The 22932-nt window shown below is 43.2% G+C and overlaps 1 protein-coding gene across 1 annotated transcript; it reads left to right on the plus strand.

Moving 5' to 3' along the window:
• The first annotated feature begins 4198 nt into the window (after nt 1-4198).
• TSPAN7 (tetraspanin 7) lies at nt 4199-22402 on the plus strand. The gene is made up of 7 exons (XM_009072126.1): nt 4199-4418; nt 6619-6693; nt 8133-8228; nt 9953-10108; nt 14639-14722; nt 20903-20975; nt 21282-22402. The coding sequence occupies exons 1-6, from the start codon at nt 4407-4409 to the stop codon at nt 20969-20971; spliced, it is 492 nt and encodes a 163-aa protein (XP_009070374.1). The 5' UTR covers nt 4199-4406; the 3' UTR covers nt 20972-20975; nt 21282-22402.
• The last annotated feature ends 530 nt before the right edge of the window (nt 22403-22932 follow it).

Genomic DNA, 22932 nt, shown 5'->3' on the forward strand with positions numbered 1-22932 from the left:
TTCTCTTCTCTCTGTATTTTGTCACTGTTGCCCAGAAGGAGCTTAGATAGTTAAATCTTTGTCCCACTTTTAAAAGAAGTAATTACCAATTTTTTTTCTGTTGCCTTTTATTGAGAAAATGTGTGTTTAGCATTAGTTTCAATTTTGGCAATGCCCAGTGTTACCAGGATATCCCTGTCTCCTATAAAGCTGCAGCACATACCCTTATGTTTATATTATTTATATTTATTATTATTTGTATTATTTATATTTTCCCTTACATTACTAGCTGTTGGCCGTATCTTTGTCTCCGTCTCTTTAAAGCAGATGGTTTATTGGACAAGTGAAGTTAGAGCTAACATTCTGTTCAGCTGTGTTTCTGCCTGCCTGTAGCATGTTAACTTTTTCACCACATCCAGTCAGCTCCAGAACTGGGGGAAATACTGCAAATAACATTGGCAATATCTGTACTAATTCTGCAGGAAGGCAAAAGAGCTAGACAGTCTGCACTTAACTGAAATCAGTGATGGGTGGGATGATGCTCAGGCTCTTGTCCCCCAGGGACTGTGAGGGAGATGGGGTCCCAGCACTCCAGAGAGCAGCTCCTGACAGTTCTCCCACAGCTCCTTACATTTGAGCAGGATGTTTCTTTGCTTTTTGGAAGCAAATTTCTTTTGTTTTTTTTTCCCTTTGCTAATGCTTGGTTTACTCCAGATGTCTCATGTGGGGCATTGTGGGCTCTGCAGCTGCCAGTTTGTTTCTTCTGTGTCTGCTGAGGATCTGCAGTGGGGTTGTGACACTCCTTCCTCACAGGCTGTAGTTGTCATACTATTTCCAGGACAAATCTTAATTCTTTCAGGGACTATATGAAGACCAGATTTTGCTGTAGAAGTCCCTGGTGGAGCAGGACTGCTGCTTTCTTGCTCCATGTGTGCTGACTGTTGCAGATGTTTATAAATGAAGTTGCTCTGGATGGTGAATCTTGACTCTAAAATTTAGTCAGAAGTCTTGTGGTCACTCTCCTCTGGCTGCCAGGATATCTGAAATTCTTTGTACACCTCCAGGAGAAGATGTATTGATCATATCTATATATCTATCTGCCACTGTTTTTCTCAGTGATTTCCTAATAACTTTCCATTTTGCCACTGAATTATATGATCGTGGTCTGAATGGAAACTTCACAGTGGAGAGGGATTGGGGAAGACTGGGGAACATTGCAAGAAACACCCTGAGTTTCCTTTTAGGCCTCTCAGATGCAAATGGACCCACATCACCCTGCTTTGCACCTACTGGGCCTGACCCACAGGTCACAGAATGAGCCTGGTGTGGTCGTTTTGGGTCAGATGAAGGAGATGGAGGTGGAGTAGGAGATGCCTGTACTGATGGTGTCAGGAGCAGTGTCCATAAAAAAAATTCCTGCTGCCTTGTTCTCAGGCCAGCGCTATCCTGGTCTTCTGTCTGCTCATGTGCCCCCTGCTTTTAAAGAAAACAAACCTAAAAACCAAACCAGATGCCAGTGCATAGTTGTTCCCTTGACTGTGTGATGGAACAGAGAGATAGGAATAAAAAGTGTGTCTGGAAAATAACGAGGTTTGCCTTGGGGTGGAGGTAGGCATTAGTTATATCACTGCTTGTGCTCTGCTAAATAAAGGTCATGGAAAGGTTTGTAGGGAAGTTTGCTGGTTTTTCCTCTCCACAAGCACAATTCCAGCTGGTGCTGCTGCAACCCAAGGTGCGTCTATAGCATCTCTGTGGGAATGTCCCATCCCCTCTGCACAGTGTCAACTTGCTGGGGGTTTAGACCTCCCAACAAACTGAGGGATTTCCTTAAATCCATGTAAATCAGAGCTCTATTAAGAAGCAGAAGGGGAATAAAACCACTGAGAGGCTTTCCTCCTTTTTTCTTCCAAAGTATGTGTGTGCCATAAATTGAGTGGGCTCCCCCTGAGACAGGGGAAACCAAACTCTAAAAGCACATAGGAAAGGGTTAGTAATTGTTTCAAACAGCCAACTAAAAATGCTTTTTATTACAAGGCTTGAGTTCTCTTTCATATGTGAAGCTGCTTGTTCGCTTTGGCAGTGAAGGCTGCTTTGACACCTCCCCGGGGACAATGGTAAAACTTTCAGCAGCTCAGGCACAGAAACCAGCCCTTTGTGGGACTGAGGGCGAGAAACCAAAACTTGTTCTGCAGATTTCCCAGTCCCCCACAGCTTGCTTTTGGATTTTGCTGATTAATCTGCACGCTCTGAAAAAGCTTTTGTTAGGGAGAAGAGGGAGAGAGGTGAAGACAGTGCATGGTTGGGACCAGACTTGGTTAGGGCATTGGATGTCTGTGGGTAGGTTGGCTACTCAGTGATTTTGTTGTGAAATTCAGCTGTTAGTGGGGTGCAAGAGCAAGGAATCATACAATTCCATAAGGATGAACAAGAACTGGGTGTATTCCTCTCACCACCATGGACAGGAGAGCAGACATCTCTGCTAATCCTATTCCAGAGGTGCAACAGAAATGCCAACACCTGCCAAGCCAGTCAGGAGGAGCAGGGGAGGCTCAGTGAGACTGAGGGATGTGATGGGTTTATGTGGCAGTGCTGCACTCTGGGTGAGACCCAGGTGGGGACATGTCTTTCCTACAGCTCTGGGAGGCATGGGGGAAGGAAGCAGATGAGCTGGGAAGCGCCAAAAATGACATTATTTTTTCTCCGGTATAGAAAGGATCTTCTCTCTCTGAGGACAAGTTAATCTGCTTTTGTCGGCCTGGTCTTCTCTCCTGATTCTTTCTTGATTCTTTCTATGATTTCTTCTTTTCCCTGCATCCCTCCCCCTGTATCTCGCTTCAGAGCATCTATTTTGTATCATCCCTCCTCCTGGCATTTTCCTTAGGTGGCTCTGATTATTCAGCAACTTTGCTGGATGCAGTTTGCTCTCCAGAGAGGTAGAAATGCTGCACCAGAGCAGCACCTGCTGCCACTGCCGCAGACACAGGTCGAGCAGAGGACAGCTCCTGAGCCTGCTGGTGCCGAGCAGCAGGACACTGGAAAGGCAAATGGGAAGGCAGTGGTAGGGGGGCACCCTGCATAGTCCTTTTTGAGCCAGCCTAGGTGAAAAAGCCAGAAAGCTGCTTTTATTTTTTCCCTTCAGAAATATTTTCCCTGAATTAATTCACATCAAACTGTACAAAAAGGAGCTGAAAGATCTTAAAACGTAGCTCAGCTGGGAGTTTTTAGGTGCAATATAACTGTGAACAAGGAGCTCCTGCACTAACAACTGCAGGGCAACCCTGTTGTCATAGTGTTGAGTTTCAAGGTTTCACAGCAGTGTAAAGCTGTTCACAAGAGTAAACTTGGAAAGAGAGCAAAAGAATCCTGTCAGGTTGCTTCTTCTGTCCCTGCCCTTTGGAGGAGCCAGTAAAGGGAATTCAGGGAGTGTTTGCAGAGCTGGCACTCAGGACTGATCCTTTGTGTCCCACCTTTGGCTGTGATGTAGGAGTGAGTTACACGTGTACCATCTCAAAGCAGATGTGTCAGCCTCAGGTGGAGATCAGCAGATGCTGCAGCATCATCCCTGTTGTGGCCACTGCTTGATGTCAGTGTAGGACACACCAAGGGCTTTCCCCACGTCCCTGCTGGGTGCCCTGAATGCCCTGCAGTGTGGTGACCTCTGTGTGTGCATCTCAGGCTGGGTGTTCCAGAGCCTCTTGTTCTCCCACCCCATGTCAGGGGGCACAGCTTTTGCACAGCCAGGAAGGTCACTTGCTGTATACCCTGGGGAAGGCTCATTTGCCTGTGTAATGCACTGCAAGGGATACTAGTGTTCCTGAAACTTTGGCATTAAGAAGGATGGGACATCAGACAGCAGGGTTCTGTGGTTCAGACAGTTTTTGTAGCAAAACTCAGGAGATGTGAGGTGGCAGCTGCTATTATTGGTAAGAGTGATGGTGTTGGCCAACTCTCTCAGTGGGCTGTAGGAGCACAAAGCCTGTTCCTGCAGGTGGTACACTGCATCCTCCCTTGGCAACTGTCAGCTTTGCAGCAATCAGTCTTAGATGTTTGTCCTTCAGTGGCAGTCTTAATGTAACATCTCCAGATGCTGGAATTTAATTTTATCTGTCCATCCCTCTGGAGTAAGTAGAAGTCTTGAGGCTTCCTTCTGCCAACACAACAGCACTGATGAATCTCTTCAGCATCACTCTGTATGGAATTTGGATGTCATCCCTGGTAGCTCCTGACATCTTTCTCCTCTTGTTTTGCAGATCACAGGTGTTATCCTTCTCGCAGTCGGCGTCTGGGGCAAGCTCACCCTTGGCACATACATCTCCCTTATTGCTGAGAACTCCACCAATGCCCCCTACGTGCTCATCGGAACGGGTACCACAATCATTGTCTTTGGGCTTTTTGGCTGCTTTGCCACTTGTCGTGGCAGCCCATGGATGCTGAAACTGGTGAGTATTCCAAAATGCCTCAACAGGGCAAGAGGTTTTGTTGGTGTATTGGAATTCCCTCCACCCTCTGCCAAGCTTCACCAGATGTTGATGTGGTTTTTTAGGCACACAAGATAGATTTTATTGATCTTAATGTTCAACATCTGTGCCTTCTGGACAAAGGGGAAAAAAATATTTGCCAAAACCAGTTGTTGATTGAGTCTGACTGAATTTTGCTACCACATGGTGAACAGGCCCATGTATTGTTTGGAGCAGGGTGAAATGCTGCTGCTGGATTGCTCTGTGAGTTGTTCTACAATCATTCTGGTTTTTCTGTGAGCCAGATAGATAAGGATATTTACAATCTTACAAATGTCCAAAGCATCATAAATGTGAAATTCATTTGACCTATATTTTAAAGGGGTCAGTTTAATACTCTGAAGTGAAATTATGGAAAAAACAGTTGATACCTCACAAAAGCACTCCAGCCTTTCTTTTTCTCCTAATGTTCACTAGAATGCAACAAGTCAATCCCAGAAAACAAAGCACTGTTGGGTATGTTTGGCCTCATCTCAAAAGCAACAGGGACTCAAGGTGCACTAAGCAGAGGTACAGCAGCTGTTCTCCAGTCCACTTTAACCTCTATCTAGATAAGTTTTTCCTCATTCTGAGTGTTCCAGCCTACCTTAAAATGTAAAATAACCACAGGTTAAACAAACCTACACGATAAACTGTGTTTCTAGGAATATTCAGGAGCTAAATCCTACATGTGTAATGATTTGAGGGGTGGAAATAGCTCTTGTGAAGCACTGATCTACTGAAAAAGGGTTTGACAGTGGAATGCATCTCCTGTTTCAGTATTTTGGGACTGATTTTCGAATGAGATGTGATGTTCCTTTTCCAGTTTAAACTGGATTTACCAAAAAAAAGCTCCTGAAGGACATCTTAAAAAGAGTTAATTTCCTCAAGCAGTGGCAGGGGAAGAGTAGGGGAGAGGCAGCAGCAGCAGCTCAGTCAGCAGGTTATGCTGGTGGCTGTTTGACTTGTGCCTAACACTGCTGTAGGTGCATCACTGCTGTCTCTTGCTGGTGATCTGCTGTTAGGGCATGTGTAGAGGCTTCTCAGAGTTACTGCAGTCCAGATGGGAAAGGGATAAAGGTGACTGGTGAGATAAATCCATAGGAAATCAGGCTCCCATAGTTGCTCCATAAGCTATGTAGCTTTCTTCAAGGTGTGCCACTAATAGTAGCATGTGCTGTTCCAAGCACATGGGTTTATTTTCATTGTACACATAAGAAATATTTCTAAACTTTCCTTTCTCTCCTCAACAGACAGTGATTTGACAGCTGCATTAATCTGAGACATCTTTTTCTAATTCTGCCTTCACCATTGTCCTTTCTTCCCCAATAACCTTTCACTAAAACTAATTTTCCCCTCTCTCCACTAAATCCTGCCAGGACTGAATTTAATTTAAAGTGTTTCCTTTTTTAATTAACTGTTATTTAGCACATGGAGTAAAAAGGTAATTTTCCTTCCAGAAGACTAAGCCCCAACTTCAAATTTTACCATCCCACTTTGCATTTTTTCTTTACCTTCTTTATTTCTGCTTAAATATGTTTTTAATAGTTGATGAGGGTCTACACTGAGAGCACTGTTTCCAAGGTTTATTTGGCTCCAGATCCAAATGCTGCTCCTAAAGCCAAACATGGACCTTGGCTCAGGAAAGTATTTGAAGCATATGTCTAATATTACTGTGAGAATATTTCCAGTGAATTAAATGTTTCAGTTCATTCATTGGACAAACCTCAGGAATCAGGCAGCAGATCCCAGTCTAGCAGTGAAATAGATAAAAATGAACCAAAACACCTAGGGAAGCCTGTTTACCTTAGTAGAGTGCCATGCAAACATGAAGGGTTTATATTCCTTATTGCAAGATCAAAACCTGAGTGACTTGGATCCATCCCTGGCATGTGAGTGTGTTTTAATTTGTGTGAGAATGCTAAGAAATGTGGGAACAGAAATGTCAGAAAATCCAGTAATTAGACAATACATATCATATATTGCATTCAGGTAATAACCTATGTATCACCTCCAAAAGACCTTTGGTTTTGTAACAACTTTGTAGGGTGCCTAGAGCTGAAAGTTAAATTTTCTGTGATAATATCTGTGCTGAGACTAAACCCTTTCATGCTCTGACTTCTCTTGCCTCCTGCCTTTTCAGTATGCCATGTTCTTGTCCCTGGTGTTCCTGGCTGAGCTAGTGGCTGGCATTTCAGGGTTTGTGTTTCGCCACGAGGTAGGTGGAAATGTGCTGAGTTTGCATGTGGCAGTGCCTCCCTGGGCAGGAGCTGCTGAAAGTTCTCTGGAGTGTGGAGAATGTGTAGGTCACTTTGCCCAGTGGCTCCATACACATCCCCAGGGATGTGGCTGATGTGCAACAATAACATGTATAGCTCTTAAAAACTGATGTGATTCCAAACAAAGGGATTTAGCTGAAGCTCTTGCCCTCAGCTGCCTGATGATTTAGTCTGGAGCTATCAGGTTTTGAGTGTCCATCATGTAAGATCTTCTTCACTCTATTACGTATGCTGAGGGCTGCAAAACAGATTAAATACTTTTCTCAAATGCAGCTTCTTCAGCCAGGCAAGTGCTTGTTTAAATAAGGCAGAGAGTACTCCTGCATCAAACCAGACTTGATGTTTTGTAAATCCTTTTGTTTTTTGTAGGAGGAGGGAGTGGGATGGGATTTTGTTTCTATCCTGAGAATAAGGAGAGATTAGAAGTAGAGTTAGGTAGGAAACTGGGACAGGAAGAAGCTTTAACAAAGCACGATGGTCTAGATTTGTAGTAGCACTCCTGCTTTATCCACTGTAATCAGGTCTATCTCTGGCTTTAAGTTCATGGACCTACATGCCATTAGTGCTGAACCAGGACAACCTCGGAGACCCTCCTTGTCTCTTCTCTTTATATTAACTGGTTTTCTAGTCTCATCTTTTGACAAGGATTTCCCTTGGCATAGGCTTTTCTGGTGTCTACCCTTGCAAGTGGTGGATAGCTTTTAATTTGGTCCTGAAATACCTGTCCATCTGCTGAGAATAGACATTTCATCTGGTCTAACCTGCAGCAGCCTCAATGTGAAGCTGCTGCTCTGTTTGGGGAGGGGCAGTCTCTTGTGAAGGTGACAGCCCAAATCACCTGCTACTCAGCCTCTTTACCACCCAGGCAAAGTACCTTTCCCGGTGATGTGCCTAACCTTCTCCAGCTGAGGGACCTCTTGTTCCTTACTTAAATGCCTTTGGTGCTGGGGATGAAGGCTAAATACCCCAAGGGTATTCCTGTCTTTCCATGCCACTGGCTGCTGTCTCCAAAGCATTTGCATAAGCTTTGGCTCCCACCAGGCATCTGTGAGCAGAGAGAAGCACACAGTGTCTTTCAGACTTAGTGCTGGAACAAAGTTTTTGGGGAAAAAGCATCAAAGGATATCTTTCTTATAGATTAAGTAATTTAATGATTTTTTAAAATGTATCAGTTTGCTTGGGGTAGTTTTCTTGCCGTGTCTGATAGCGACAGTTAAGAGGGAGCTTTGCCAGCTCTGAAAACACACTTAAAAACAAGTGGGAAGGGCTAGTTTGGGTATCTTGTTAAGTCTGGAAATGCATTTGTTTCCTGCAGAAACTGCTTCGGATGTTATGGTTTTTGTTGCTTACATGGGCTGTTTTACCCTCCCCCTCATAGATCAAGGATACTTTCCTTAGGACATACACTGAAGCAATCCAGAATTACAACAAGAACGACGAGCGGAGCCATGCAGTGGATAACGTACAGGAAAGTGTAAGTCTAAAATTGGTTGCTAAAAATGAATAAATAAAGAAACAAAGCATACATTCAGAACTGATCACAGAACATGGAGTGTGGATGGCTCAATCTACAAGCTTATTTTGCAAGCAAAATTAGAGGCTGGCAAAACTGATCTAAAAACAAAAAAAGTATTTCAATTGATATGCTTGTCCAAGACACCTAAATTTTAGTGAAAAAGCTGTCTGATAACAGCAGGGCCTGCCCCACTTGCTTGTTGTTGGTCCCAGATCTTGAATTAGGTTTAGGGGACAGTTTTATCCCTAAAGAACACACCTTGTTCTTAAGGGAATCTGTCAATAAGATTATGAAATGTTGTAAATTGGAGCTGGATGGGACAGGATTTTATAATCAGGCATCCTGTATCACTGATAAACTGCAGCAGTTCTCTTCACAAGTACAGGGAGAGGCTGGCAAAGGAGACTGAGTGAATTAAGGGGAGAAAGGGAATGTATATTTCCCAAAGGGAAAGGGAGTGGGCAAATGTGCTGCTGAGGTTGGCAATGAAAGCAGTTCTGGAGGGATGGAGTGGGTGCTTGGTGCTCTTCTGACCCACTGGGTGCAGTAGCAGAGCAGTGAGGGGGTGAGCAAATGCCACAGCTAGGCCAAACCAGTTGAGGATGCCAACCACAAGTGACCAAGTCCACCAACTACAACACAGAGTGATAAAATTCACATTTAAATTCCCAGTGGTGACTGTACCAGAGCAAGCAGCTATTCCTTCAGCTCACAATACATTCCATGAGCCAAAATGCTTTCCACGTGATTGTAACTCCCTGAACGGCTGAGATGTCAATGGAATTGTATTGAGGACTTCTAGATCTTTAGAAATTACAACTGTTAATGTTGGACTCCTCAGCATGTTTGAAACTGTATCTGTAACCTGGCTTCTCCTGGATAGCTGAGTATATTCTGCCATCAAATTGTCTGTTTGCTTAGTGTTAACTTGTATTTTGAACTTCTGATTCCTTGTAGTTAGCCAGACTAAATAGTTCTGAGTAATTGTTCAGTGTTTCTGTCATAGCAAAACGTTTGTTTCATTCAGAGCTCTATTTTTACAGGAACTGCATTTATAAGCTCTTTTCATGCAGAAAATTCAGGCCATACTCTGTATCTTTGAGTCACTGTCTTCCAGCTTAGCATCTAAAGTGGAATATCCTTCCCAACTTAGGGTTTTTCATAGACACACTCTATGAACATATGGTCTCTTTCTATTCAGGGCTCAGTGAACTGTCCTAGAAATTATTTTGGTGAGTTAGAGAGGCTTCACCTTACAATTTGTGCTAGCTTGACCCTGTATGTGTTACGTGTAATTCTTTGTAATGCTTTGGGGTTTTGAATTTCCAGGATCATCTTTAATGAAATAAGTAAAGAAAACAAAGAAACAAACAAAAAACCTAACAGACTTTCAACGAAAAAAAGGTGGCTTTATGGCTGGACTGTTGTCAAATGTTACAAATAATAGCTCTGCTCATAAAATACCTTTTCATAGGAGGTAATCTGCTCCCATATTCTGTAAATTACACTCCTGATACTTTTGTAATTAATGGAGTGAGGGATGGTATCTACTTTTCAAAACTGGAGACACCCTGTCTTTATTTTGATTATGAGCTTATGAAGTGGGCAGTGATGCTTCTGGACTAGCTTTAATTCTGCTTTGTTTGTTTGCATGTTTTAAATCTGCCTCTTGTTCCTCATAGCTGAGCTGCTGTGGCATTCAGAGCTACACCAACTGGAGCACCAGCCCTTACTTCACCAAGCACGGCATCCCTGCGAGCTGTTGCATGAACTCCAGTGACTGCAGCACTCAGGACCTGCGCAACATGACCGTGGCTGCCACTAAAGTAAACCAGAAGGTACCAGTAGCGTTGGGCCAGAGGCAGTTGTTGTGACACCATCCAGTACACCAGAGGAGAGTGTGGCTGCTTACAGTTGCATTGCATTTCAAATGATTGGTTGCTAATGTTTGCATAGGGCTGGAGTGATTGCTGGTAAGGATGGACTTTGTCCCTCTCTTGCTTTCGTATTCTTTAAGCTGGCCTTTCTCAAATGCCCAGGTGCAGCAACATTTCTCATGAGGAGAACATTTCCTCACAACAGAGGATGAGGGAAAGGTACTGCAGGTACTGCACACAGAGGCAATGCTGGGCAGGCACAGAATCACACGTGGCACATGCACTCAATTGTCCAGGATGGCTGGGTCAGTCAGCACCTCTCTGCTCAGTCCTACTGTATGTTGGAAGGTTGTGTGGAGAACAAAGATGTGGAGGGAAGGACAAGGTTTACTCTTGCATATGTTCAGTTTCAGTGCCAGAGCCTAGCTGTTAGCCCAGAGAAAACATGGATAATTGGCAATCAGTGTTGTGGTGCATCCACAGTGTGTCTTAGGATCTTTGAACATGTGCTGCTGCAAGTATAACACAGCCAAAGTGACCCTTTCTTTGGGGCTACCTGAAGGAGCAGGCTGGGAAAACAGAATAGGATTGGGAAAGCAGGTTGGGAAAACAAGAAGAAAAGGAATAATTGGAGAACAAAAGTAGAGAAAGCACTAAAAAGCGAAGAATAAAGACAAAACATCTATAGTAGACACTGCACTGCAGAAATACAACTCAAGTTATTGCTTTAAGTGCTAGTGGATCATCAGTTTCTTTCTCACTTGAGGTTTGTAAGAGAGAGAACAGACAGTTCACTTGTAAAAGGAATGGTATTGTGGGCAAATCGCAATGCAAAGTTGCAGCATAGCTTAGTCAGACTTAAGGATTATTTTCTTTTCTGTTTTTATTTTCAGAGTTGAATTAAAAATAAATAAATAGAAGGACTGAGTAGGTAACAAGGGAAATACAGAAATGTCTCTCTCTTTTCTCTGGCTTTTTCACGTCAGTCACCTGTGACTCAGGAGGTTGGAGTGGTGGCTGAGCACAGCCTGAAACGTGTTTGAACACCCGTCAAGTAGACAACATTTTCTGTCACGTACTAGAAGAGGGACACTAGAGGATTATTTTCCACTAAGCCTTTCTTTTTTGCAATACTTTAATGGGAGCCACTTGTTGCAGACGTATGTGGAATGGCAGTGGTGTCCACTGGTTAAGAAACGCAAAATCACCACCAGCAAAGTTATCCTGCTGGGTTACATGTGTGTAAAGGGTGAGCCTCTCTGGTCAGCTGCACTTTGTGAACTTGTAACTTTGTTTTTGGAGAAGTGGAAGGAAGGTGAGAGGCAGGATGGGGTGAACCTAGGGCATGTGCAGTACAGGCAGCATCCACTGCAGGCAGAGTACCTCATGGGCAGCCCACCCTGAGCCTCTGCCCATCTTCCCAGCAGGAAAGCTTTCTGGTGGGGCTGGTGTTCTACCAGCAGGTCCCACATTTTCAGTTCAGGTTGTCCATGCACTCTGAACCTTTCCTGGCTGCATAACTGAGCAGGTACCTCATGCATTCCCAGCACTGATCTAGTGTTTCCCCAAAATGCCAGGCTTGTTCTGCAGGCACAGGGAAACCCTGTGCACCTGTGAGTTCCTTGTGGTAAGGATGACTGCACCATTGTAGGAAAGGACTGAGGGATAAATGTGTGCTAGTCCAGGGCTTGAAACTCACTTTCAGCCATGCTTACTCCTTGCTCTCCTGTCAAATGTACAAGTCATCTGACAGATAAGGACTGCTGATTCCTCAGGAAGCAGTTCAAGTAATTACTTGACTTAATTACTTGAACTTGATTAAAACAGGGGAAGTTTGGATGTTCGAAAATTTGCTTGGTTTTGTCTCATCTTCTTACATAGCTGTTTGTAATCAGAAGTTGTGGATTTCTGTTTAGCAGTTGTGAGATCTTGGAGTTGTCCCAAACATTTGAGCAAGGTGGGATGTTTCTGAAAGGGGCATGGGAATAAGAAGCAAGCAGGAGGAAATGTTGTGTGGCCCTACCCTTTCACTTCAGCTAGGAAGCAAGTGTCATTGCCTCTGACCCAAGCCCCTTGCTCGTCTTGGAAACAGGCACTTTGCTCTGTGTGTGTTGGAGAAAAAGGAAAATATGTATTGCCTGTGATGTGGACAACCCTTCTCATCATGCCTGTGGACAAGTATATTTGGAATACATCTTTTGGTGGATCTTGCAAAACTATCAGTAAGACAAGTTCACTCTGAGCTAATCAAATTACTACCAGTTTCTGAGGACTAATGATGAATTAACCAAAGAGGATTAAACTCATTATATAACTGTGGGACTAAAAGACAACATTCCTGGATTTTCTTTGCCAGTTCTGGCCCTAACTTGCTTAATGACCTTGGGTAAATTATTTAGGCTCTCCATCTCATCTCCATTTAAGTTTCTTCATCTCAGATGGCACTAATACCTAAATCTAGGAGCTGTCACTAGGATTAGCTAATTAATGTTCATATAGTGCTTTCAGTCTTCACAGTTCTTTACCAACAAACCTCCAAAACTACTTCTCCCCTAAATCATAAGAAAGCAGCAGATGCATGGAGTCAAGAGAGATCAGATACTTGCTAAACTGTCACTTCTGTCATCTGGATGAGCACCCAGACGTGCTCACACAGTGCTGCACATGCTTCTGTACCCTGTGCAGTCTGTGGGTGCTGCGTGTGCTCTCACTCCCTGCACAGGAAGGGCTGAGCAATTAAGCCGTGTTTAAGCAATATACTTCAGAAGATAGTTATGACTTGGGAAAACAGAGTCTTCAAATCAGGAGAGTGACCAAACCTCTCTCATTGTATGTTTTCTTAACAAGACCTTCTGTCTCCCTCAAATTACCATGGTGGTTGAATGTTGCATCTCTTGAAGTCTGTTCAACAGAACAGATTTCAGAAGAGCTGGGAAAACATTAAGCCATATCAGATAGAATGACAATACTGCTTGAGAAATCTAATCGCATTGCATAACATGTAAAACACACACAACTATAGTTGTTTGATGGGTTAAATAAACAAGCTTGGCTTAGACTTACTGTACACTCTGGTAAAACATAGTTAAGGATTAATACATACACTTAAACATTTCAGAAATGAATCACAGCTGTGCTGGTCCTCAGCTACTATTAGGTTTACCACTTCATTATTCTCAGGATTAAATGTCTTCTGATGTTATAAAAGAAGTTAAAGAAATGATCAGTTTAGTGCACGAATGACCTGTCTCTAATAAAGGACATTGTTTTTTCTACTTGCTGTTATTTTTTACAAGCACCTAATGCTCTGAGGTCAGGTAAAGAGTTCCTACAGTGTTTGCAGAAATGAGGGGTGTGTGAACAGACATGAAATATGGAGACACTTCTCTCTTATGGGACAGGAGTCCAAACTGAGAAAGGGAACACACTGTTATTTCTGACTGTTCCAACTTCTGATAAAGTGGATAAAGTTATAAAATATAAAATGCCTCTGGACTGGCCTTAGCCAGAGTGATGTTGGTCACTTGAGGGAGTGTGGCAAAAGGGGCTGAATGGTGACTTTGGATTCTGTGGACAGATGGGTTAGTAATGAAAGGAAAAAGATGTCATCTTTCTTTTTTTCTTCAAGTATTATATCATTTGTTTAGATCCATTTAGGCACCACAAACTAGGAAAGGTAATTTCAAATGCTTTTTTGAGGGATAGAATACGTGAGGGAAGAATCTTGGCAGACATTATTGTACTGTGATGGACCATCTCAAAAAAGTCTATCCAGGAGCAGGGCAAATATGTATATGAATCTTCTGGCCTGTGAATTGAGGCACGAGGAAGCAAGTCAGCTGATGGAGCCAGGGTTTGAGCTAGAGGAAAAAATGGGTTTGGGGAGCAAAACAGGGAATTTTGTGTCCAAGGGCAGTGAAACCAAGAAAACTGATACAAACTTGGTAACTTTGTTATATGGTTTAGTTACATACTACTCGGTATACCTGGTGGGGTAACTTTGTTATATGGTTTAAAGTTACATACTACTCGGTATACCTGGTGTCCATTGAGTGATAAAGGCAAGCAGAATGCCTCGAGGGACACTTATATTAAATATCTGCAGTATTAGGAAATCAGCATCATTTATTCATTTTTGATACCTGTATTGTATTATAACATTGGTCTATTGGTACTGGTTTGGTTTCAGGTCAAAGCTACATTGTTATTTAAAACAACACAAACTGCCTTTCTCTAATAAAACCTGTAAAAACGAGTGCAACATCACATTTAGCTTTTAAAAGTACTGAAATGCATTTGTTTCTAAAAGGAACTGGGTTTATTACCACTTCCCATCATTCACTCAGAATTGCTGTGAAATAAAAAGGTGACATTGTTGGAAATTACAGCAGAAATATTGTCTAGCCCAAGTCCATTTTAAAAGAGAAATTTGTATGGATGCATTCATGGCTGGGAATGTCGATACAGGGAATGATGATGTTTGTTTTCCAGGGCTGTTATGACTTGGTGACCAGTTTTATGGAGACAAATATGGGAATCATAGCTGGAGTGGCTTTTGGGATTGCGTTCTCACAGGTAAGTGCATAAACACTCCCCTTCACCCCTTTTCTCCCCCCTCCTTTTCTTTACCTGGACTTCAAGGAAGGAAGGATTATGGAAAGGGACTGAACTCAGCATGCTCATTAGTCCTGAGGTCATCTGTTCATTGATTTTCTTTTTTTCAACTTAAATGAAGTTTCTCCTTGGGAATATCAGTTACGGTTGAGCTAATGACTAGCTCAAGGAAAACAACTTGTCCCTCCACTGGGTCAAATAGAGGTTAACCCAATAAAACATTGGCTTAAATGGAGCATAAACAGCTAAGAAGACAAATAGCTTATCCATTGTTTGGATAGGCTTCTATCTTCTAAGCACTCTTATTTGGTCATAAAGGAATCTAGAATTCAAACAAGTGTGTACCTTCAGGCCTCTCCATCCTGGGCCTGGAGCCTCAAGGGGGCACCTCATTTTGGTGACCAATTTCATTTATTTATTTTCCCTTTAACACTGAACACTGAGCAGAGATCTGCCAAAATTAAATTATTAAACCAAGTCCCTGCCTGCACCAAAAGGAGTTTGGCATATGAAGGACAAGAGGAGGGTGAAGAAGTTGTTTGCTACTCCCTGATACTCAAGCTGCTTTTGTGTAAACAGGAGTTGGGAAAAGTATAGATCTGCTCAGAATCTTCTGATCACGAAGGGGCAGGAAAACACCTCTGCATCTTTCAGCAAGATACTCCTTTATACCAGTCACTTCATGTGTGATGGCAAGGACTCTACTGGAAACATGCAGAAATGAGTGAGGGAAGCAAGGACAATGCAAAACTGTTTGCAAAATGGTTCAGCAATACTCACAGCAATGTGTATTATACCTGAACCATTTCTTCCTGAGAGGCAATCTGCCTTCTCTCTGTGGGTAGTACACAGTACAACTGCAAATGTCATATTCAAAAACTATCATGCAACTTTCATTTACTCCATTTAATCCAATATTAAAAGTCTGGGTCCCAAGGCAACCCTGAAAATATTAATATATCTGTTGGATGACTTATGTTTATCCAGTGGTTGGGAAGAATGAGGTGCTGGAAAAAATTATTTGAGGCCTTCTTAAAATTCATTAATTCAGTTAGCAAGCTGTAGGTTTACACTGTGTTGCACTGGAAACAAATGGATTTGCCAATGCTGCTGCCAGTGGTGTGCAAGTGAATTAATGGGAGGGCTGTGGTTGCCCTCTTGCCCCAGCTGCCCAATGTGATCAGCCCATGTTTGGCTGTAAGGTGGTTTAGTTGCATCTCTGAAGTTTTTCTCAGCAGTTACACTGGCCTCCAGGTTCTTCAGAATAACTGTCCCCAAGCCATGTGGAAAATGGCCATGACATCCTCTCAGTTGATGTATGCACAACCTGAGGGAGCCCTAAAACTGTTTGGGTGCAGACTAGCTGACTACCCTGCCTTGGGCATGTCTGGAAAAGCAATGCCTTGTAGCCAAGGTGTTAGATATGAGAAGCCCATGATTTGGCCTGTTACCCAGTCTCATGTGGGTGTAACTGTTGGTTCATCACACCACTGGCTGTTTAGGGCATGTGCCTGCGTGTTGGGCTTTCAGGATCCAGAAGTGGTGAAATCACTAGTCTGGAGCTCTGTGTGTATGGAGCAGAAGGAGTTTGGGGTTTTTTTTAATAGACCATTCTAGTTTTTGTTGAATTTTCACAGTCTTGATACCCTTCCCCAACCTCGGTTATGGTTTGATTACTGCTATAGGACTCAGAGCTCGTGTTTCAGTTTGGTTTCTAGATAGCCAGAAGGCTATAAAGCATCTTTTAAAATGCCTCATGTAAAGCTATCCAAAGGACAACTGGAATGAGTAGAATTTTGCAATTCATATGCTGCTAGGGCAAATGTCTCAGTGAGGAGCAATACTGCCTGAAAGCCTTTAATCTGCGTATCATGGCAGGCTGCAGGCAGCACGGGCTGCCAGGCACTTTGCTCTGCAGCTCTGACTGAAAACCAAGGGGTGTTCTGATGTGGCCTTGGCAGCTCGTGCTGCTGGTGGCACTGTGTGCCCTGCTGCTAGGTGGGGATGTCTCTCCCCAGTGCAGGCACAGGGCTCTGGCACTGCAAGTACATACCCAGCTGCTTGGGGTGTTAGGGAATGTGTAAAAAGGAGAAGAGAGAGGATGCAAGGGGGAAAATGCAGCTCTCCTGGGCTGTGAAGAATAGAAGGCAGCCTGTTATAATTTACTGCCTAATCTGTTTTGCTGGACCCAATTAAGGACAGTGTTTACAAATTGATTTCAGGTTAACCATGGCTGGCAGTGATGCCAGGCAGTGCTCCAGCTGTAGGCAAGGTTTCGCTGTTCCTACTGAGGATAGGTTTAATCTAAATAAAAGACAAATTAAATCATGTTGCTCTTCTACAGTAAAGCATGCTCAGAGGCCTTTCCTTCACATGATTTGTTAGGTGTTGACTAGCATGGGGAATGTGCTAATGCCAAGAAATAGAGAAAGTTGATGTAATGGCATTGCACTTCTTTGCAGGCCTGGCACAGACCTCCCCATCGAAGTTTTAAAAAAACTGCTGTGTTGTTGACCTTGTCTGCACTGCTCCTTGGGTTTGAAATAATAACAATAAAACACAATTTGATTGTTTTTGGACTCAGATGCCAATGCTGACTTCCAGCTGGAATAATTTCAGTTTAGCAGGTGCTCTTCAGAGCAGCAAAATGATTGCTGTGTTGTGCCCGACAGAGAACAGAATTATGCAAACTGCATAGATGATCAAGAGTTTTGCCTAGATAAAACTCCAGTGCAGGCATTGACTTAAGGAACACAAGAGACAGAGTCTGAAGGGGTTTGTAGATTGTGGTTGCAGTGAGGACTCCCTGAGTAGGGGAGTGTCAGTGCAGTGTTAAGGCAAGATTATTCCCTTTGTGCTTGAAGGTCTGGAAATCAGGTGCTCTCCCCATGCTCCAAACCTGTTGTTGAGCACATACAGTTCCCATCATTTAAAGATACATTCCCATGTAGTCACAGTCTCTCTCCACAGTGCCACATCCATCTGCCCTCTTTAATGTCAGTGTTAATGTGACTAGCTCTGCTGGACTGTGGACACAGTTCTGGTGCAGACATTATCCACCTTGTCTACTATAATCCCTGTCAGTGTGTAGGGAGGCTGAGACACACTCCTCCTTGCACAGGCTTTAGGGAGCAGGACCCATATCAGGATCCCATATGTGACTTCAAATCTAATGTAAGACTGAGTTGCTTCTAAGAACTAATCACTGTGGATTCAGTATGGAGATAGGACTTGTGCCAGCATCATACCAGAGCACAGGAGGCTGACTCAAATAAGTGACATGTGACACAGAAAATTCTCTGTCTTCTAAAGTAGAGCCAGAGAACCTGCATGCTTGGAGATTTGCATTTTGAGAATATGTCAAGGTAAATCATTGAGCTAAACAATGATTCCTGATGGATTAAAAAAACCCCAGTTTTAGCTTACCTGATGTGCTGATGAATTCCAAGTAAGTTCAACATATTTCTATTTATAGATGTTTTCTCAAAGTATAAGAAATGGTGAAGAAACCAAGACTCAAAATAAAATGGAAATTCATATTGCAATTCAGTTTCTTTCTCTTCAGTATAATAAGGTGTAATAAATATGTCATGCAGGACAGCTTCCAGTCAGTGCTAACTCCTGCAGAATAACTGTGTTTAAAAGCAAGTTATTGTGTATATGGTGGGGCTAAGAATGCTAGAAAGTTGTTGTGGATGGTTTTCAGTGGTCAGAACTAAGATGTGCCTGAGACAACTCCTAGAAACCATGGAGGGATGAAGAAATACACTGCATTCTGCTCACTGGAATAAGCTGTGGCCAGCAGGATGGTAATATAGGAGACACACCTGAGGGATGTGGTTTTCCCAGTGATCTAAACCAAAGAATTTGTCAGTAATTTCAAGTTTCCTCTGGCAAGACCAGAGTATGGAAAATTCTGTTTTCCATATAATAGCTCAGAAGACCAAGATAAACTTCGAAAAAAAGGGAAGAAAGGGGAAAACAGAGAGAACAGAAATGCAGAGCCAAGTCTGCCATCTCAGCACTCAAAAATCAGGACTGTAAAATAAAACAAATGAATAAGTGGATAAAAGTTGAGATGGGGCGTTTGAGAGACAATGGGAATGAAAGGAAATGAATGCAACTCCTAGCAGCTAGTTTCTTTGTGGGAATCCTTTAATGCCAATTCTTCTGGTTTTTCAAAGGAGCTGCAGGGACCTGCTGCACAATGGGATAAGGCCTGAAGAGCAGAGGTGGCAAGTGATGGAACAAATGCAGAGAGTGAGGTGGGGTGAGGAGTGCTCATTTGTGGCTCGTGGTCTGGGAGCCTCTACCTGATTTAAATGCAGAGGACAGTAGTGATGACTATAATGAAAGAGCACTGTGAGGAAAATTCAACAGCTTAATACAGTATCACCTCTTCTTGGCTACAGGAGAGCCAGTGCTCTTGTGGTTAAATGTGGAAGTCTACACACCTTGGAAAACACATGTTTTTATATGTGCTCAAAGTACTTCCAAGATATTTATTATAGCTCTGTTCCTGGTAACACTTTAAAATGCTGCATAAAATGTGCATGCAATGGTTCAATATGCATGCCATTATTTCTGAAGTGCAGAAGTTAAATACTATGTTACTATAACCACTTAAATGCCTAAAGCAGCATATGGTCAGAGCCAAGAATTAATAAGTGGGCCAAAAATCAGAAAGATTCACTCATGAGTAACCTGCTATTTGTCTTAGGAGTGACTTGAGTGTTAGTTTTTATTGGAGGTTGGTCAGGAGGTGCTACCTGTGCACCATATCTATTTGTAGCCAAGGCAGTGTCTTCCTTGGTATTTGGTGCCAGAGTTAGGTGGTGCATATGGGGGACAGGCCAGTTCAGCCTGCTTTTAAATGTGACTCTGTGCCCTTATGAGATGCTCAGAACAGTTCTGGTGTACACTGAAACAGGAGACAGAGCAAATTTCTGGCAAATGAAGCGTGGCCTGACAAGGACTGTGACATCTTAGAGGCAGGAAACAGTTTATCCAGGTTTGAGTTACCCTGGCTTGGTCTTTCTCTGGGCTGATGCCAGCCCAAATCAAGCAATTGGCTGGTGGAGATGTATATTTTGATGATGATTGTGTTAACAGGGAGCACTGCCTGGTGTAGGGGAAAGGACATGCAATCCCACCTGTGAAATAGAAGGAGCCAGTTTGGAGGAGCAGCAAACTGGTCATTATCTAGGCATGCTCTGCAGGGTCTGCAGGAGCTCTGCTGCTGCCAGAAGGTTGTCATTCCCCCTTGCCATGTACTCTGCTGCAGCAGCAGGAGATGGACAGAGGTGTGGGCACAGGCTAGCAGCTGGAGCTGCTGGGGCAGCCCTTGCTTGGAGCCAGGTCCTCTGTCAGCAGACACAGCCCTCTTGCTTCACCCTCATAGCCAGGGATGAGCTGTAACAGTCTGGATATGCTCAGGAGTTAATTAATTGACCAATCCAAATGAGAAACGCAAGGCTGAATTATTTACAGCATATTAACGCTGTTGGCATATGCAGGAAGCATTAGGAACTGCAATAGGCAAAATGTTGAAAAGGCTGAGTGGAGGCCTGGGATCTGCTTTCAGTGCTCCGAGTGACAGCCAAAGGAAGAGTGAAAGACTGTTTCAAAATTCATTTCCAGACATAGCACTCATTTCTGTGGTGCTGCGTCACTTGTAAAGAAAACATGACCACTCTGGGGCATTAGGAAGCTTTTCCCTGGCACACTGTTAAGAAAGTTAAGGGGACCAGCAGCTCTCAGGGGTGACGGGTGGTGGCCAGGGATCTGTGTGGAGCTTGTGAGTGAAACGCAGCCAGTTCTGTGCTGATACCTCTGCCAGTTTGTCCATCCACATCTGGTTTGGTCAGGCAATGACAACAGGATTAAAAAATATCAAAAAGCTATGCTGCCTGTCAGATAAATACACTTTGATGAAAATCACGAGGAAGATCCAACAAAGAAAGATGGGAGATTTTAATGCTGTTGTTGTTCTAATTAGTGCTTTCCTTAAAATAGAGCATATATACGTTGTGCATAGGAACTCCAGAACATGAAATCTTTGCTTCCCAAGGGCTCTCATTTGTTCTGTGTGGATATAATTTGACTTAAATTCTATCCTACCTCTATTCTTGTCCGTAACAGTTGATTGGGATGCTGCTGGCATGCTGTCTGTCCCGGTTTATTACTGCTAACCAGTACGAGATGGTGTAACAAGGTGAGCATTCCCCACTTTCCAGGCAGTAATGCTGTATTAGCTCTGATATACTGGTGTGGCTGTGCTGTTTCTGTGGAAGATAGTGGGCAAGTTTTAGATGCTCAGCATCTTCCTTGAGAATTGAGTCTTCCCATGGGCTTCTTCGCTTTGGGGTTTTCATCCAAAGTTTGGGTGGGGGAAAAAAAAAAGAGAGGGAAACGCACTGTTGAATGTATTGTCATTGCCATTTTTTTCTTGAAAAGAGAGGACAAAATCCCTGCGACCCGCCTGTTTATTTTATCTTTTTATATCCCTCTTGCTCTCTAGTCTTTCAGAAGTGTCGAGTCCAGAGCCTGTCTGAAGACCAGGAGCTGCAGAATTGGAGAAAGACTGCAATGAATGTTCTAGCACACACTGTCTCTCGCACGCACGCACACCCCACGAGCAGCCCGTGCGCGCACACTCGCCCCCACCTCCCGACCTCTGTCCCATGCGTAGTGTCCCATTCTGTGAAGTACCACGGTGCCACCGAGAGCAGCCGAGTCCCTCGGCCTGCAGACCCAGCCCCTGCGGCTCGGCGTAGGACGGCACTGTCTGTATGTTCTTGGTCACGCAGTAGTTGCATCGTAAGTTAACAAAGGTAATTCATTAACAGCATTGATCGGGCTGTGCATGTAGTGACTGGAGGGCATAATTAGCCTTTCACCATGGTTAATAAGTGTTGCACACGTTCATATAAACCGGTATATGAAATATATATTCTTTTTGAGTTTCTCTTAATTTTCTTGTTTTGTTTCTTGCTTTACTAAGGTTTTCATCCTTTCCCCCTCCCCCGCGCCTGCCCCCCCTTCCCCGAAAACAAAGGAATCAGTAACATAACATAAAGATACTTGAAAATGATGTTAAAATGTTGTGCTTGAAGGGAACCGTTATTCCTGATGTTCTTCTACATCTTTGATTCTTACTCAGTGTTGTATGCCCTAGTGCGTATCCCAGTAGGCTTTGTCTAGTGCATTTTGCCTCGGAACCTGATCCTGTGTAATACTGTTATTAAGCTGTGTTGTTGCTTACTGTGAAGGCAGAAATTTTGCTTCCTTTATTTTTGTTATGTAGTTATGAACTAATTGAACTGTGCTGTACTGCGGCCTTCATACTTTTTTCCTGTTCTTTCTTTTTCTTTCTTTTTGCATTGAGGTTGCAGCCACCAAATACATTGTCGAATCCAATCGAGATAAAAACTCACACCACAGGAAAAAAAAACCACAAAAAAAAAAATCACAAAAAAACCCAGGCATATGAAATATTTTTGGGGGAAAGCAAAAGTTTAAAGCCTTTTTAAAAGAATAGGACTTTTTTAATAATGCCTCTGTCTAGCATGCCAACGAGAATGCATTGATATTGTGAGTATTTGTGATATACGTATTAATAAATGGAACCATTACAGATTTCGAGCTGCTTCCTTTTCCTTCTTCAATCATAACCAAACTCTTTTGGTGTGGGGGGGAAGTGAATATGAAACACCCAGGCACAGCTTGGAGCACCATGTCTTTGTGCATACGTTAACCATTAAATCGCTTGTGACAGAAAAATATTACTCCCCTGTAAAAGAAAAAAGAGCTGGAATTGTTTCAGAACTCCAAGAAAAACCTTCCACAGCTGTTTTCACCACGTGACAAATACATATCCTCTGCTTTGCAATTTTTCTTCTTGTGACTGTTAATGATCTGCAGGGTTTAATTATCCCATCCTTAGTGCTGCGAGCGATTTTGCCATTAAGCATTTCTCTCTGACTTTGGTGAGAATGGGGAGAAGAGAGATTTGGGGTTGAGGGGAGTGAGTAATAGCCATCTTTGCTGCATTTGTGGAAAGACAGGCACTTAGCTCTTTCTCATTTGAATATGTGAAACAATGAAGATCTGACAGGAAGCCCACAAAAGTTTAAACCTGGATGTTTTGGGCCAAGCCCTTAGCTTGGCTT

The sequence above is a fragment of the Acanthisitta chloris genome, unplaced genomic scaffold (assembly GCF_000695815.1).
Source record: "Acanthisitta chloris isolate BGI_N310 unplaced genomic scaffold, ASM69581v1 scaffold6073, whole genome shotgun sequence".
NCBI classification, from domain to species: Eukaryota; Metazoa; Chordata; class Aves; order Passeriformes; family Acanthisittidae; genus Acanthisitta; species Acanthisitta chloris.

Bases quoted from the DNA above. Each gene is read 5' to 3' on its own strand.
- TSPAN7 (XM_009072126.1), top strand. The intron at 6,694-8,132 runs GTAGGTGGAAAT...TCCCCCTCATAG, and splicing joins GGTTTGTGTTTCGCCACGAG to ATCAAGGATACTTTCCTTAG. The intron at 10,109-14,638 runs GTACCAGTAGCG...TTTGTTTTCCAG, and splicing joins CCACTAAAGTAAACCAGAAG to GGCTGTTATGACTTGGTGAC.